At 44.6% G+C, this 16,708-nt stretch overlaps 1 protein-coding gene across 1 annotated transcript; it reads left to right on the plus strand.

The window, feature by feature from the left end:
* Window positions 1–16,569, plus strand: GCFC2 (GC-rich sequence DNA-binding factor 2). Its single transcript, XM_072143692.1, has 18 exons — window positions 1–309; window positions 1,981–2,088; window positions 2,256–2,384; window positions 4,125–4,334; window positions 4,865–4,962; window positions 5,652–5,770; window positions 5,986–6,169; window positions 6,703–6,826; window positions 6,904–6,970; window positions 7,579–7,691; window positions 8,640–8,839; window positions 9,238–9,388; window positions 10,241–10,347; window positions 10,433–10,509; window positions 11,952–12,018; window positions 12,674–12,820; window positions 14,000–14,124; window positions 16,124–16,569. The coding sequence occupies exons 1-18, from the start codon at window positions 66–68 to the stop codon at window positions 16,230–16,232; spliced, it is 2,379 nt and encodes a 792-aa protein (XP_071999793.1). The 5' UTR covers window positions 1–65; the 3' UTR covers window positions 16,233–16,569.
* The last annotated feature ends 139 nt before the right edge of the window (window positions 16,570–16,708 follow it).

The raw sequence follows: 16,708 nt of genomic DNA on the forward strand, positions 1-16,708 counted from the left end.
GGATAATCCGGCGGCGCGCGGCAGTGACGTAGTAATTAGGCGCCTGTCAGCGCTGTGTGTGCAGGATGTTTAGGAAACCGAATCGGAATCTGCGGGTGCGGAAAGCGGCGTCCAGCGATGAAGAGGAGGAAGATGAGGAGCAGGGGAAGGTGGAGAGGCCGCGGAGAACCGGAAGGAGAGGACTGACCTGCGGGACCAGGAAGAGGAAAGAGGAGGCGGACAGTGAGGAGGAAGAGGTGGATGAGGAGGAGCCGCCTGCCCGCAGCGCCGGCCCTCACAGCGCTCTCAGCTTCACTGCAGAAAAGGAAGGTGAGAGGCCTTTACTGTATCCATGGAAACCTTAAAGGGGTTTTCCAGGGAATCTCAAAACCTGGCAGTTTAAATCCCCTTCCCCGGCCACAGTTTTTGCCATGGGTCACATGACCCGCTTCAGTCTATCAAAGGCCTTAAACCAGGGGACAACAAGGAAGTGACATTACGTGGTTTGTGAAGAACTTTCATTGGTGGACGTCGGTCCCCACCCTTGTGGTCGGGAGCAGGGACTAAAAGTGGAAGTACCAGAGCACCGCAGGAACCAGGACCAAGGCCGCGGTCACACATACCGCTAGACGTTCGTTCATAACGCGACGCTAGCGCACAGGGGGAGGTCCTCGGCCCGAACGTGCATGCGTTTCCAGAGAAACGCATGCGATCGGCTTAACAATCGCATGTATTTCCCTGGAAACGCATGTGTGTTTGGGCCGAGGACCTCCCCCTATGCGCTAGCGTCGCGTTATGACGGACGCTTAGCGGTACGTGTGACCGCGGCCTCACAGTGATGGCAAACCTTTTAGAGACTGAGAGCCCAAATTACAACCAAACCCAATTATTTAAATGCAAAGTGCCAACATGGCAATTTAAGCAGTAACATGTTGGTACCTGTTTTGTCACAGCTTTTAATTGTATCGGCATCTTGAGGACACCAATTGACAGTTGACAGAAAGAGAAATTAAGATTATCATTGTAACTTCCTTCCAGGGTCTCCCTGAACAGGAAGAATTGCGGGGTGCAGAGAAAAAGCTCCAGTAATAATGCAGCCTTGTCTGCACCTCCTGTAGTCCCAGACAGCTAAGGATGTGTAGCTTTAAAATAGCACTGATCACAGCACATCCTGGGTGGCTAGGGACATCAGGAGGAGGTTTTGAGTTCTGTCTGGAAACTCTAGGCTGGGGTGATGGCCTGGGTGCCCACAGAGAGGCCTCCGAGTGCCACCTCTGGCACCAGTGCTATAGGTTCACCACCACTGCTCTATAAGGTTTCCCACTATTCTATTATTGATGGCACAGGCAGTACCTGGGTTACGCACATGATAGGTTCTTTGAGTTTGTTCTTAAGTTGAATTTGCATGTAAGTCAGAACTGTATATTTTATCACTGTAACTCTGGCTAAAAAATTTTTGGTCTCTGTGACAATTGGATTTTAAAAATGTTGGGTTGTCATGAGAACCAGGAGTAACAATAAATCTTCATTACAGACACCTGTGATAACTGTTATAGCTGTTCATTGTAGCCTAGGACTAAAGTACAGTAATTACCAACATCCAGAGGCCTGTTTGTAACTAGGAGTCATCTGTAAGTCGGGTGTTCTTAAGTAGGTTGACCAGATCCCAACGAGGCTCCATTCACACCTGCGTCTGGGCTTTCCATTACATTCAATGGAAGGTAAATAAAAAGTTTCCCAGACCTTCTGTTCCTCATAGACTTCACCCGACCTTCCGTCATGAAGGGCATAAACAAAAAAAAGACTTGGCTGCTGCTCTACTTCCCCCTGTTAATAACACCAGTGGTGGGACCGGCCTTGTACACTTCCTCCATTCATCTGATGGTAAAGCCGGGGGTTACATTTCTATACATCGAGTCTCTTAGAGCCGGTGATTTGCTCTTCTCTGCTGTTACCTGACATATCTTCAGCCTTCATCACTCATTTGCTTTGTCATTACAGGTGAAGATGATTCCTTTAAGATCAGGAAGCCCACCATCAATGCTGTCATATTTAAGGTTCAGAAAAAGTCTGATGATGTGGAACCCAGTAGGAAACCTCCAGAGAAAGGTAAAGTCTGGACATAATGGATCCTAGAAACCGATGCAGTGAGATGCGGGAGGGCAGAATCCTTCCACCTATGACATTTTTTCCTGCACATGAGTATCTGGATTTTTGCAGGTTCTGTATATTTTTACTGAAGATCTGTAAATTCAAACAACTTTATTAAAATGTAGGTGCAGACAGCAGTCCAGAATCAGAACAGAACGAGCAGGAAACTTTGGATGAATTGGAGAAGGAAGAATATTCTGATCCGGAGAGCAACAGTCCATCCTCGTCACCTTCACAGCAAACGCCTGCAGCAGGTCAGTTGTAACTATTGTATGCAGACATTTCCAAAAATAGTTTTATTTAAGTGGACCTCTTTTAGCTCGGTTAATTCCACTAAAAATTGACATACATTGTCAGACATTGAGGGGACATTTATCATGACTGGTATGCTCGTTTTTTTTTTTTTTTTTTTTGGTGTATAAGCCCTGAAATACTCGCAATTCTTGGCCAGCTCCACAGCAGGTCAATGTGAAGATCTACCCCAGGCAGGGCCCGGCATACAATTGCATTGCAGCCAAGCCGCCCGCCAGATACATTAAGAGCACCTACAAAATTGCCTCCATATTTTAAACAAAATAGCTGACAAAAATGTTTACCTATGACAACCTAGAAAACCTACAAAAAAAACCTGAACAATATTGACCAAAATAGTGTAAAATATATTAACTTTTTAATTTAATAATAATTACAAATATGGACATGACACTCCAGGAAGAAGACCCAGAACTGCCATACAGCAAGCTTTGACATAGACATAGTGGCAGATACTGCATGTATGCAGGAAAGTGCAGCTCTGAGGTCTGAGCCTCCTGATGTATCAACCGTGGCGGGGGGGGGGGGGGTGTTCGGCTTCGATCATATCATAAATTTCCTCCCCAATCTTCTTAAAGCATTCAAATGGGATCCTGGAGGCAAAACCGGGGACATTAAACCACCCTTGTTCCTTTATATACTAGTGGTTTGCAGTTCCAAACTTTTCAAAGCCCATCAGCTGATCTGGGCCTTTTAATTAATACTTTAAGGGGTTGTATGGGATTAATAAAAAAAATATATAAATATCTACTACATTCTTCCAGTGGCAACATTTTTGTTGTAATACTGCACATAACCTGTAGACAGTTCGGCTTTTATTTTTTGCCAGAATCGGGGACTTGGGACATGCACGTTTTACATATCTACCTGTGGCAGTACACAAATTTATTTCCTAAGGTTAGGGTATTGGTGGGAATCGCTTAAAAGGGATTGGTGGGCTAGTTAGCTGGTTCTGGCTACCTCCTATCAGAATCGACACACAGATCAGGTTCTCAAATACACCTCTGTTCTGTGCAGCAACTGAGCAGCGTTACTGCAGCTTGACTTCACTTGAATGGTTACTGAGCTGCAGTTCTTAAGTACAGCCACTACAATGCGAATTTTAGCTGGACTTCCTGATTCCTGAGCCATGGGGCATCGGATCACTAGGGAGCCCAAATGTCGGCAACACTTCTGGACTGATCTTACGGTAACCAGAAAACCCATTTAACAATATCTAACATACAAGGGAAAGATCAATTGAATGTTTCATAACGAGCATCTGGTTTATCACCAGGATCTCCTCTTGCAGATATTCATGGGGGGACTTTCTTCTTTACAAGTGGTTAGGAAAGTAGATGTGCACATGGCTTCTCTTAACTGATGGTTTGTCAAAGTTGCATCCATTCTATACTGTAGCGTAATAAGTGATTTATTAGTCATCAGAGGAGAGAGATCGGTGCTGGAAATGTATGAAGCTTGTGGGGCTTTGTTTAGATTGAAAGCAATTGTAGTAAAATTTCAGATGTGAGAAGTATTACATAATAGAAATATAATAATAATAATAATAATTTATTTATATAGCGCACACAGATTACGCAGCGCTGCACAAACATGTGAAATACAGATGATATACTCTACTACCCATGTGACGCATGTAAAACCTTTGTGACCAATGTTTCTTAACCTTTTGTTCAGCACAGATGGAATCCCAGACGCTAAACAGATCCGAGCAGCTCGCAACCGCAGGAAATTGGCCCGAGCCCAGGGAGATTACATATCGCTTGATGTCTCTCATGAACAGTCAGATTCCAGCCAATCAGAAAGTGATGACGAGCTTGACGATCACGAGAAGAGGATCACATTTGCCCCCGGGATGAAAACCCTGAAAGATCAGATGGCTGAGGAAATGTGTAAGATTCTTCTATCCTTCTAAGACTGAGATTTAAAGGGCATCTACCACCAGGATGATGGACTGTATGCAAATGAGTTTGAGGGGCTCCTGTCTCCATAGGTGTTAATGGAGCCTGGAGCCCATAAGACTCATTTGCATACAACCCTTCATCCAGGTGGTGACGTCCTTTACAGGAACACTCCAGTCAAAGCTAATCCATTGAACATGGTGCAGGGCCTTCAGGTAGGAGCAGGACTCCTTTTACATTTCTATTCCTAGAACCCTACAAGGTAAAGTTCAAAGTTTGTCTTTTTGTTTGTTAAATTTATATCCTAGACACCGGTTGGAGGTAAAAGTATGACTGCTGGGACCCTCAATAATCACAAGATTAGGGGTTACTGAGTACCCTTTGTGAATTTAATCCACTTACACAGGGGATTCAGATAACCATCTTCTCATGATCTGTGGGGATCCCACCATTTGGACCATCTGTAGTAAGACCTCCTATCATTTGGACTCTAACTTATAACCTAAATGTGTGTTTTCTAGCCTCCAGCAGCGAGTCAGACAGTGACAATGAAGAACTAGATGACATCCAGGACAAGTGGGAGGAGCAGCAAATAAGAAAAGCCATCAGACGTCCACAGGTGTGTAAGCTATATCATGGCGTCTTTCGCATAAACTTTGAACGTGGGTTTGGACATGAACTAGAAATCCTCCCGCGCAGATTGACCAGCTTGCCCCCATTTCCCTTGAAAGGTAATGAGCAAAATGTGCTGCCACTGGCCTAATCACCGGCTGTTTGACTGCATACAATCTGAGATTGAGCACCTATCCAATGGCCAAGTCATGAGTGTAAATCCTGGTATAACCATTTAAAGGGATGTATTTTTGCAGTGATATGTCTTATACCAGATGTCAAGCGATGGTTTATGCTGGTGAATAATGTGGCGATTATATAGTAACATTCAGTACAGATACGGCCTCACAGTGAGATCTCACATAGCACACGGCCGGGTGGAGAATAGAGGGAGAGTGAATGCTCCTCACCCCTCCATTGAAAGTCGATCAGCTACATGACATGTCCTACATTTTGCAAGTGGCCGTCCCCAGTTCGGGCATGTTGCGGTGAGACACCATGTGACCAGGTGCCATAGAGCTTTAGGGGCTGAGATCCGGCTGCAAATTGTGTGGCTGTATCACTGGCCACTATGCGGTCGTATACATGTGACATTCTAACTCTCCCATGCCAAATTCTTTCTTTCTATAAACCTCTTGTCCATTCCATAGCGTCATCTGCTGATTTTTTTTTTTTTTAAATGTATTATATTTGTAGGTGGTGGACAACGATTTATTACAGGGCCGTAGCCCCCCACGTGTGAGAAAGCAGGCAGAACCAAAGTTTTCTACTCCACTTGTGACCATAGAAGATATTAGAAAAAGGCTGAGAGCAAGGTACATTATTTCGAATATAATATTTGATTGGCTGGCGAGACCCCCTTTACTTTTATTGCTGACTGTTTTTGCACAGGAGGGTCCCCACTAGTCACAGATTTTCTTTTGTATAACTGAGAATTCATTACCAGTGACTTACACAGACAACTGGATATATTGTAGAGCTGGAGGGGTTCCCTATACTCTTTGAGCCACAAGTTCTTTATTGTCTTCAGAATCTCTTCCATGGAGGAGGTGCACAGAGCACACGTCATGGACAACGAAAAATACACCCATGACCTTGAAGATGCAAAGAGCGCGCTGCAGAAGCTGGAGACGTCAACGAGTGAGAGAAGCTACAAATTCTTCAAGGAGATGAAAGTTTTTGTGGAGAACTTTGTGGACTGTCTCAATGAGAAGGTAATGAAGGGTGTGGAGAAGTAACTGCTGCCTGCACAACCTCTACTCTCATCCAGAGCTCTCTCCAAAATTATACTGTTACCCACAGTTTGTTTTCCAAAGTGAACGCTACTAAAGGGAAATCTTCTCTTATAACTGAGAAACCCTTGCCCTGTACAATACCTCTCAATGCAGCTAATCATTGGCCTCAGCGGTGCACATGACTACTGAGGCCAGTGTAGAAGAAGACATCACTAATGCACAAATGTAAACACGTGTGGGGTCTGGAAGTATTTATATAACTGGGGAAAAACCCTGAACATTTTAATTAGAAGTCAGATGTTGTGTGTTATGTGTGTAATTGGTGAGCAATGAAAACACCTACAGATATATGTACGTACCTGCAGAACTTTTCAGCATGAGAGAATCCATAAGCTTTAATTCAAAGAAACTAGAACTGCAGACACAATAGATCTGGATAATAGTTCAGCATCCGAAGTGATGAGCGCTTTGCCTGATGCAGGACTTGTGTAAAACTGCAATGTCTTCATTAGATCCAAGAGATTTATCAGCTGGAGTCAGAGATGTCTGAGATCCTGGAGAGTCGCAGCAGGACATTACTGAAGCGCAGGCAGGATGACCTGCAGCTTGAATCCACTGCCATCCAGAAACTCGCAGGTAGGTACATTAATATCCGGTGGTCCCCTGCCTGCTCACATCATAGAAGCTTCATGGATTGTGTCTCTTACTTTCAGGAACTGGAGGGGATAATGATGCAGATGACAAAACAAAGATGAACCTGCAGGACCTGGAGCTGCGCAGGTGATGTATTTATACCGCTGGGTGGTTGTTTGCAATAGACAGATTTTAGGTTATGTGTGGAGCTGGAAAGCTTAAAGGAAACCTACCATTTAGAATGGTAGGGGTAAGCTATAAGTACCGAGCACCAGCTCAGGGTGAGCTGGTGCCGGTACTTACTTTCGTTAGTGTTATAAACCGCGGTATCGCGTTTTTAACACTTTTTAAAATTTAGAGCAGGAGAGGCTTCGGCGCTGCGTGCGCACGATCGTGCGCGCGCGACTACATAGGAAATAGCGGAGATGTCGCGCGCAGCGCCGAACCCTCTCCTGCTCTAAAGTATTAAAAACGCGATACCGCGTTTTATAACACTAACGAAAGTAAGTACCGGCACCAGCTCACCCTGAGCTGGTGCTCGGTACTTACAGCTTACCCCTGCCATTCTAAATGGTAGGTTTCCTTTAATACGAGCATCAACCAAATCCACCTCCAGCGAGTGTTAGGCAGCGGTCGATCCGGGGTCACAGATTTAGGGTTACCTTTTCTTGACGAGATGAGAAGAGGTTACTATATACCAATATATTAATCTCGGGCAACCCCCTTTTAACGTGATTCAATTGTCCTCGATACAGGAGGAGAAGACGCCAGAAACGTGAGGATTCTGGCCAAAAAGATCACCACGAGGGAATGTCTAGTGACGATGAGCTGCCTCCTGACCAAGAAAGGGAATACCAGCAAAATCAAGGTAGCGGGGAGAGAGAAATTAGAGGAGCAATGCAACATAAATTTACTGGAAATCTACCAATAAAACCGGGACAATTCCTTAAAGAGATATTTGGGGATTGCTCTTTAGGTTCAGATCTGGGGTTTAGGTGCGACCAGCACAAGTCGGACATATTGTCAGATTGGCGGCCGTGCAACTAATCCGGCAAATAGAAGCTACTATCTTTCGCCCTGATTGGCTGGAAGGCAAGGTGACTCCCCTGGCCATTCACAGCTGCATGGCCTCCAATCTAGCAATATGCCCTGGCAGTGGGTGATGCACCCAAACCCCAGATCTGAACGTTAATGGTAATCACTGTCATGTCTGCTCTTAGATCTAGACTGTGTGCTGTCGGCATGTTACCAGAGCTCCTCCGTGCTGCAGCTTCACTGGCAGTTAAACTGTTTCCCCCTCCCTCTGCCTGATGTTATCTCGCTGCAGTAAAGGAAGTTTTGGCACATGATGGGAAGGGGGAAGTCCTCTTGCACACTGTAACAGTCTGTGAATCTGCAGCATGGAGATCACCCCCAAGATCTCTTCAGACATAATTTTAAAAGTTGATTTTTGAAGGAAGGAGGCCATGGATAAGAATTTAAGAAGATTATCACAGTCACAGTGCAATCGGCTTGACCCGTAGTGCCCTTGTGTGCATGAGTGAAGCTGTGGTCTTACACCTTGACGAGATGTGTCCAAACCCCTAGACTGATTGGATGCGTTCACTCGCAATGATGACATACAACATAAAATTATATTTGCAGCACATTTCATTTTATCCTACTGGGTTTTAAGGGTTTCTCCACCTTTGCTTGTTACCCCCATTCACAGGATAGAGGATAACTAGCAATTGCAAGGATAATGACCTTCACATTGCATAGCAGACTTGCTTTTTGGCTGAATTTTCATATGTTCCTTACTGTTCCCCTTCTGCAGAGGACGTCCTCCTCCTGTGTAAGCCCATCTTCGATGACGTCAATGAGGACTTTTACCAGATAAAGAACGTCCTAGCGAAGTTTCACGAGTGGAGGGAGCGCTTCCCCGAGACGTATTACGATGCCTACATCAGCTTATGTATTCCCAAATTGCTGGGTCCTCTGGTGCGGAAGCAGTTAATAAACTGGAATCCTCTGCAGGTAGCGTGACATTGCCTCATACAGGAAGCCGGAGGGGTCAGATTTCAAGCAAATTACATAAAGATAATAAAATGCCTATGTCATGTACCTGTCCTCATCCAACAATGAAGGGAGTGTTCCTTACGGGGATGTTAGCAGTTTTGACTATCAAGCTCTGTGACCAGTGGAGATCTTTGTATCCCTACCTTTATGTTAGTGGCAGCAGGACTGTGAGTTTTAATTCCTGTTCTGCTGCTACTAACAACACGCACAAAGGTATCTTCACACAGATCTCCAGGGAAAATACTTAACACTGGCTGCAATCTGCATGATCAGTATCGTTGATAGATTATTTTAAATGATAGATTTTTGGTTTGTACCATGAGCTGCATTGGCTGACTCTGCTCTCCATGCCCTAGGACACAGCATTGCTGGAGCACATGCCATGGTATCGTGACCTGGATGATTTCTGCTTCAGCAAACACGAACAGGAAAACAATTTGGAGGACGACCCGGATCATAAAGTGCTGAACGCTGTCATAGAGAAGACTGTTATCCCCAAAGTGTCAGGTGACAAACATGTTATGATGACTTTGGATAGCAACAGTAATGTAGTTTATGTACACAATGACTGCACCACCAGCTGAATAGTGAGTGCAGCTCTGGAGTATAATACAGGATGTAACTGAGGATCAGTACAGGATCAGTAATGTCATGTATGTACACAGTGACTGCATCAGCAGCAGAATAGTGAGTGCAGCTCTGGGGTATAATACAGGATGTAACTCAGGATCAGTACAGGATAAGTAATGTCATGTATGTACACAGTGACTGCACCAGCAGCAGAATAGTGAGTGCAGCTCTGGGGTATAATACAGGATGTAACTCAGGATCAGTACAGGATAAGTAATGTCATGTATGTACACAGTGACTGCACCAGCAGCAGAATAGTGAGTGCAGCTCTGGGGTATAATACAGGATGTAACTCAGGATCAGTACAGGATAAGTAATGTCATGTATGTACACAGTGACTGCACCAGCAGCAGAATAGTGAGTGCAGCTCTGGAGTATAATACAGGATGTAACTCAGGATCAGTACAGGATAAGTAATGTCATGTATGTACACAGTGACTGCACCAGCAGCAGAATAGTGAGTGCAGCTCTGGAGTATAATACAGGATGTAACTCAGGATCAGTACAGGATAAGTAATATCATGTATGTACACAGTGACTGCACCAGCAGCAGAATAGTGAGTGCAGCTCTGGAGTATAATACAGGATGTAACTCAGGATCAGTACAGGATAAGTAATATCATGTATGTACACAGTGACTGCACCAGCAGCAGAATAGTGAGTGCAGCTCTGGGGTATAATACAGGATGTAACGCAAGATCAATAATGTACTTGTTACTGGTATTTCAGGACTGGTTGAACGTGTGTGGGATCCTATGTCATCCACTCAAACTGTGAGACTGGTGGATTTCTGCAAAACGCATATATTGGGAGATGAGAGGAGTAAAGCTGTGCAGGTGAGGTCATATGTCTGCACCCCTGAGATGGCACCATGTAGCCTCCACACCTCGGTAGCTGATGTTCTTGTCTTCTGTGTTTCAGGGTTTTGTCACTTGTCTGGTTTCAAGATTAAAGAAATCCATTGAAGATGATGTATTTATCCCCCTCTACCCTAAAAGGTACGGACAGATCTCTCTTAATTCGAGTGAATCAGACTGCCCCGTGTGAGACACTGCAGATGTGGCACCTGCACAGTAATACTGGATTGATGTTTGGCTGGAGTGTAATGGGGTAACTAAGCACGGATCATGTACATCAGCGTAATTTACCAGATTTAGGCGATCAGAGGTCCAGACTGTTACACTGTAACGCATGTCAGCTTAGAAAAGCATTTGTTTAGTTTGTGTATGCATCTACTGGAGGATTATTTGGGTACAAGTCATACACTCCTCACGTGCAGCTCAACTGCTATACCAAGACCAGCCACTATACAGTGTACCTGGTATAAAGGGAGGAGACACTCCGATGATCCAACAGCTTTCCAGCTACACAAGACTAGTGAGATAATTGATATATCCATAAAATATGTATATGAGACTGTTGTAAGTGCTGATCCCTATGCCCCATCCATGCAGGCTCCCATTCACTTACATCACAGTTGTTTCTTCAAGCTGAATCTACTGTGTAGCTTACGCTGGCAGCAACCCTGCTATAAGTGGTGGGATGGGACACGTATGGATAGAGCATCACTATACATATACTGGAAAACCCCTCTAAGGAAATCTGCCATTATGATAAACCAGGGACCGTGACTCTTGTAATCTTCTTATATGTGTTATCCATGGCCTCCATCCTTCTAATATCAACATTTACAATTATGCTAATTGGGGGTGGTTACCAGAGCCCCACCATGCTGCAGATTCACATGCTGTTACAGTGTGCAGGAGCACTTCCGTCTTCCCACCATGTACTGATATTTCCTCTGCTGGAGTGAAATAACAGCAAGCAGAGGGAGGGGGGAAACCGGTGCAATTGGCAATAAAGCTGCAGCACGGAGGATCTCTAATAACACGCCACAGCACAGTGTCTGCATCTATGAGCAGAATTGCTTTTTATGTTTGTATGTGGGGGTTTGGGTGCGTTCTGTGCAACCAAGACATATTGTCAGTAGCCCTCTGTGCTGTAGCATCACAGGCTGTTATTCTGTCTCCCCCCTCTGCTCCCTCAGCACTTCCCCCTCCCTCTGCCTTGTGTAATATCACACAGAGGAAGCAGAACAGTGTCCTACACAGTGTAACATCCTGTAAATCGGAAGCATGGGGGCTCTTCTAACACCCCCAGGAGCCCTTTGGCTCATTATTATAATATTAAAAGTTGATTTTAGAAGGAAGGAGGCCATGGATAATAATATAAGAAGATTACCACAGTCCCTGTGCCTGGGTCTATGAGTAATGTCCCTGGTTTATCAGGATGGATTAGGATGGTAGATTTTCTTTAATATCATGGCTGATATGAAGATACATGAAGGTGAGGTTCAGGCTTTGGACTGGTTATTGACTAATACTCGGCTCTGGGGATGATCTTTACTAGACTGATCTTTGACGCTTTCTTTTTGTTGCAGATTATTAGAGGACAGGAATTCACTGCATAGAAAATTCCAAGAGAGACGGTTCTGGTCAGCGGTAAAAGTAAGTGATGTTGTTTGGTGCTGGTTCTGCTTATTTACCTATGGGCATGTGTATTCATGTGTCAGTCATTAGACCAGTGTAGAGTCTAGACAGGTTTATCCCTGTGTCTGATGCTGGAGGATTCATCTGGTGCAGGATAAGACTGGCGGGTTGTACTTTACACCTCCCATTAGTTTGCTACACCTCAATATTGAATTTTCGGGCACACAGGCTATTTTCTGCAGGGCCACTCCCCTTTTTCGGACAAGTCAGAAAACTGATTAAAAATGGCCTAAAACCCTCAATAAATGTGGCACACTGCATTTCAGGTACAAACTACTTCAGCATTCTGGTGTAGACAGTATAATGTGTATACATTACCTGTTACTATATAATGGGCTAATGCCTGGGACTTCCTGTGCCCCCTGCTGGAATGAAGCGATGGTCTCGCATGTTCACCTCTTATACATTCTGTGATGTAGAGGAGTCCTGTACTCTCCCTTGATGTATGGCTGCCGCCCCATTCTAATGCTACATGTGATCAGTTGGGTTTTGTCACCCCCTTTAATGTACAGGTGACATTAGACCTCATGTGGTCACATCATTCATGCAGGACATAGAGTAGGGAACCTCTGCACTTACCATGATTGACTTGCAAACATTTTTGTCTTTCCAGTTGTTTGGGAATATTCTATTATGGGATGGATTTCTCCAGGAAGAAACCCTCCAGGAGCTGAGCCTGGACAAGCTGCTGAATCGCTACCTCCTCCTGGTTCTCCTGAATGCAGAGCCGGGCCCCGAGCTACTGGACAAATGCTGCAAGGTAACACGTGATTGGATTATGTTTTCTCATTTCAGAGTTTCATGTTTCTGCCGTAAAGTGATGTTCACACATGGCATTTACATTTGCGCATTGAAATGCAATTAACATCTCAGCGCTGTGCGTCCACAATATCGGACACAGAGCTAATGCCGGCCCAGCTCGAGATGTGAGCCGAGTTGGCATCGGGATACACGGGGTGCTAGCTGTAACAGTGAGCTCCGATCGCGGGTATTTAAACTGCCTGCTGGAGGTCTCCGCCCCACAATCAGACCCGTCCCACTCCCCATCTTACGGGGGCGCCGATTGTTCTTTAAGGCAGTGTCAGTCTATGCATGTGCATAGGCTGACACTGCTAATACCCTGCAATACATGAGTATTGCAGAGTATTATCATAAACAAGCAATCAGATGATTGATTGTTCATGTCCCATGGTGGAAATAATCAAAAAGTAAAAAAATATGTTTTAATAAAAATCCCCATAACGCAAAAAAAAAAAGTCTAAATCACAAGATAAACCCCACATATAGTATCACCGCGTCCGTAGAATAAAACTCGTAGAATAAAGATGAATTGAATAAAAAAATGCAATAAAAAGTGATTTAAAAAAAAAACAAAACATATGTACTCCAGAATGATTATGTTGCAAAGTACAACATGTCCCACAAAAAACAATCCATCAACCAGTTCCAAAAAAGTAACAATGTTATGCCACTTGATATTTTTCCCCACGTTAGGGTTTTATTTGGTAAATTTAGTATAACATCCGAAAAAATATTCATGTCTGGTATCCCCGTAATCGTATCGACCCATAGAATAAAGAGAACAGGATTATTAGGATATACGGTGAACACACACACACAAAAAAAGTCAAAATCCAGTACAGAATTGATGCTTTTCCACTCCTGACCTCAAAAGTTCTTAAATTTTCAACAATAGGTGATACCAACCCCAAAATGGTAACACTGGAAAAAGCATCTCATCGCGCAAAAAAATGCCATCACATGGCCCCAATAACGAAAAAGCAAAAGTTTTATAGCCTACAAAAGGAAAGTTTCCAATGAGGAAACTAAAATCCTGGCAGCTGCAGGTCCCTCCTTCCCTTCTGCGCCCCGCTGTGCGCCCATAACACAAGTAACGGCCACATGTGGCAGTGGGTTAATCAGCGTTGTCTCCCTGCAGGTAGTCGGGGCTCTTCCTCAGAGCTGGTATAAGACGCTCAGTAATGGTGCGACCTTAACACAACTGGGAAACTTCAGCAAACACCTGGCGACCTGCGTCCACGCTCTGCACAAGCTGAGTGACAGGTGAGTGTCCGGGGAGTGCGCCCAATGTGCCTTTCAAGGGAGAGTTCTTAATTGGATTGTCAAAAGGGCTCCTCCTACATTCCTCCTTATTGTATGAGGGGGGTCACACATCCCCTGATGCTACATTTAAAGGACACCTGTCATCAGGTCTCTGTCACTATTTCTGTCAGTTCTACCTGTAGGAGCAGCTCACAAGGATCCCATCCCAGCCTTTATCTAGTTATTTCATACATTATTCATTGTAAAATCATCTATTCTTTATTATGTAAATGAGTCTGGTCACATGGTCAGAGGCAGTGATGTCACCCCTGTTACCCCTCCCCTCTCCTCCCCCTGCTCATGTCTGTGTGTAATGTATAGTAAAGCATGGCTAGTGTGTGTGCTGCATCTGCTGACATGCTGCATCCTCCTAATACACAGAGACACAGACATCAGCTACACATGAGTCTGACATGTTCTGCTATAACATGGCTGCAGCCTGGAGCTGTTGTATCTCCTATACACACACAGGCTGCAGGGGGCACCAGCACCAGGAAGCACATGGAGGAGCCATTACTCCTATACACATGACTGACAGCCTGTATAATGGTGTGAGGTATATCTCATACATACAGGCTGCGGGGGGCGCCAGCACCAGGAAGCACATCATTATACAGCCTCACATCATTATACAGGCTGTCAGTCAAGCACTGGGGGTGTGGCTGTGCCTCCCACTCGTGAATAAGCCGGACAGCTTGAATATGCTAATGCTTCATTGGACATTTCACAGGTCATTTGCATACAGCTTTAGGACCTCATTGCTTAGGTTTACAGGCATGTAGAAGGACAATGAAGGGATAGAGGCAATGCTCTCTAATGGCATTTTTAAAAAAATATATATTTAATTTAGGGGGTTCTCTTTATCTGTCGGTGATTAGACCAGTGCTGGGAGCGGCAGTTGTCATACTCCATCCTGCTGGGAGATGTACCGGGAGGAGCTAAGAACTGTGGAGTCACTTTACACCAGCTATTACTTGGTCTGGTTAAGGGCTTAATTTTGTGGTGCCCAGGCAAGCACACGCCCCCTTTTGGATAAGTTGGAAAACTACTAACCCAAACCCTCAATAAATTTGTGCGGCATTTGAGGGGAGCAGATGACTCCACCATACTGACAGAGGGTGATAAATCTTGTCCAATCAGTGGCCATCAGCCTCCCCGATCATATTCACCATTGAGGTTTCCAGCAATAGGGGATTGGTTTTGTTTTAGATTAGCGATGTCCAAGTCTATCTTGAGAGTTCTTATACCACTCGCAGAGACGTAGTATTTATTCACGGCTGACCTGGACCATTTGCACATTCAAAACACTTTGAAGAGAATATTCAAAGGAGGGGGGGACTGCTGCTGGATAACACAGGGGGACTATGGTAACACCCCCAGAGCTCTCCTCCCTCTGCTTGCTGTAATCTCACACTATGGAGCACCACTTTCCCCTCCCACTGTGTAACAGCCTGTGAAGCTGCAACAAAGAGGGGATATGGTAATACACCCATAACCCCTCTGGCTCATTAGCATAGTTATAAAAGTTGATTTTAGAAGCCCATGGATAACACATATAAGATTACTCATAGATCCAGACACTGTAACTGGTAAGTGCCCATGGTTTATAATGACAGATTCTGATGGTAGATTTCCTTTAAAAGGGGTTATTTTGGAGTTATATCAAACTACAAAAGGAACAGGGTTAATGGGTTAGTAATATTGAGTACACATTTCTTCAGATTGCTTAAGAACACTAACAAATTCTTGGTGGTTAGTGATGGGTCCTAATGCTAACGCGGGTGGCACTGCCTGTAAAACAACGTGGCTTCTTCCATTCTTTAACCACAGCATACTAGTCAGGTCAGAGCCATTGAGGTGAAGGGGCTAAGCTGTACTACCCCTTATAACCTGTAAACAGGTGTGGCGCTGTTTGCAGAAGAAAGCAGTCATATTTATATCCCTGTTTCTCTGCTCCTAGGAAAGGCATGGAGGTCCTCGTGTCTCTGCTGATGAAGATAAAAGCGGAGAATCTTGCGGAGGAGCTTGTAGCACAATATGGACTGGAGGGACAGAACGTCGCTGTATGACCCGCTGCTTCACTGAAGGACACCTGCACCTGATCAGTCCCTGGTCACACAACGTGCACATGGCTGTACATCAGTATTGGCTTCTGGGTTGTATTAATAATTCTGGTTCTTTTCCACATTTTGGAAAGAAAATGAGTGGAGATCTTTAATCCAGCACCTTCTCTATCCCATACCAGGGACCTGGGGATGGGTGCACACACCCTGCATACTGTAATAGTTACTTGTCTCCTGTGTATGCAGTGCTGGGGGTCAATCATGTCAGCATCTGTTCTGTACATTCACTTCTTTCAAAATTTAAATTCTACTTTTGTAAACTAATAAATCCTATTTTATAGTATTTAGTGTTAATTGGATTTAGTAAATCAAGAGCATAAAATCCTTTACAGATCTTATACCTGTCGCTGCCGAGAACATTCTATGGGGGGGGGGTTTTATCAAGTAGTTCCTGGAAAGCAGAACCTGGGGTGGAATTGTCC

The sequence above is a fragment of the Engystomops pustulosus genome, chromosome 3, assembly GCF_040894005.1.
Source record: "Engystomops pustulosus chromosome 3, aEngPut4.maternal, whole genome shotgun sequence".
Taxonomy (NCBI): Eukaryota; Metazoa; Chordata; class Amphibia; order Anura; family Leptodactylidae; genus Engystomops; species Engystomops pustulosus.

What these genes read in the sequence shown, in the direction of transcription:
- GCFC2 (XM_072143692.1), top strand. Translation starts at nt 66, where the DNA reads ATGTTTAGGAAACCGAATCGGAATCTGCGGGTGCGGAAAGCGGCGTCC. An exon ending in TAAACTGGAATCCTCTGCAG is followed by an intron (nt 8,840 to 9,237) that starts GTAGCGTGACAT and finishes TCCATGCCCTAG; the next exon opens with GACACAGCATTGCTGGAGCA. An exon ending in ATCCCCCTCTACCCTAAAAG is followed by an intron (nt 10,510 to 11,951) that starts GTACGGACAGAT and finishes TTTTTGTTGCAG; the next exon opens with ATTATTAGAGGACAGGAATT.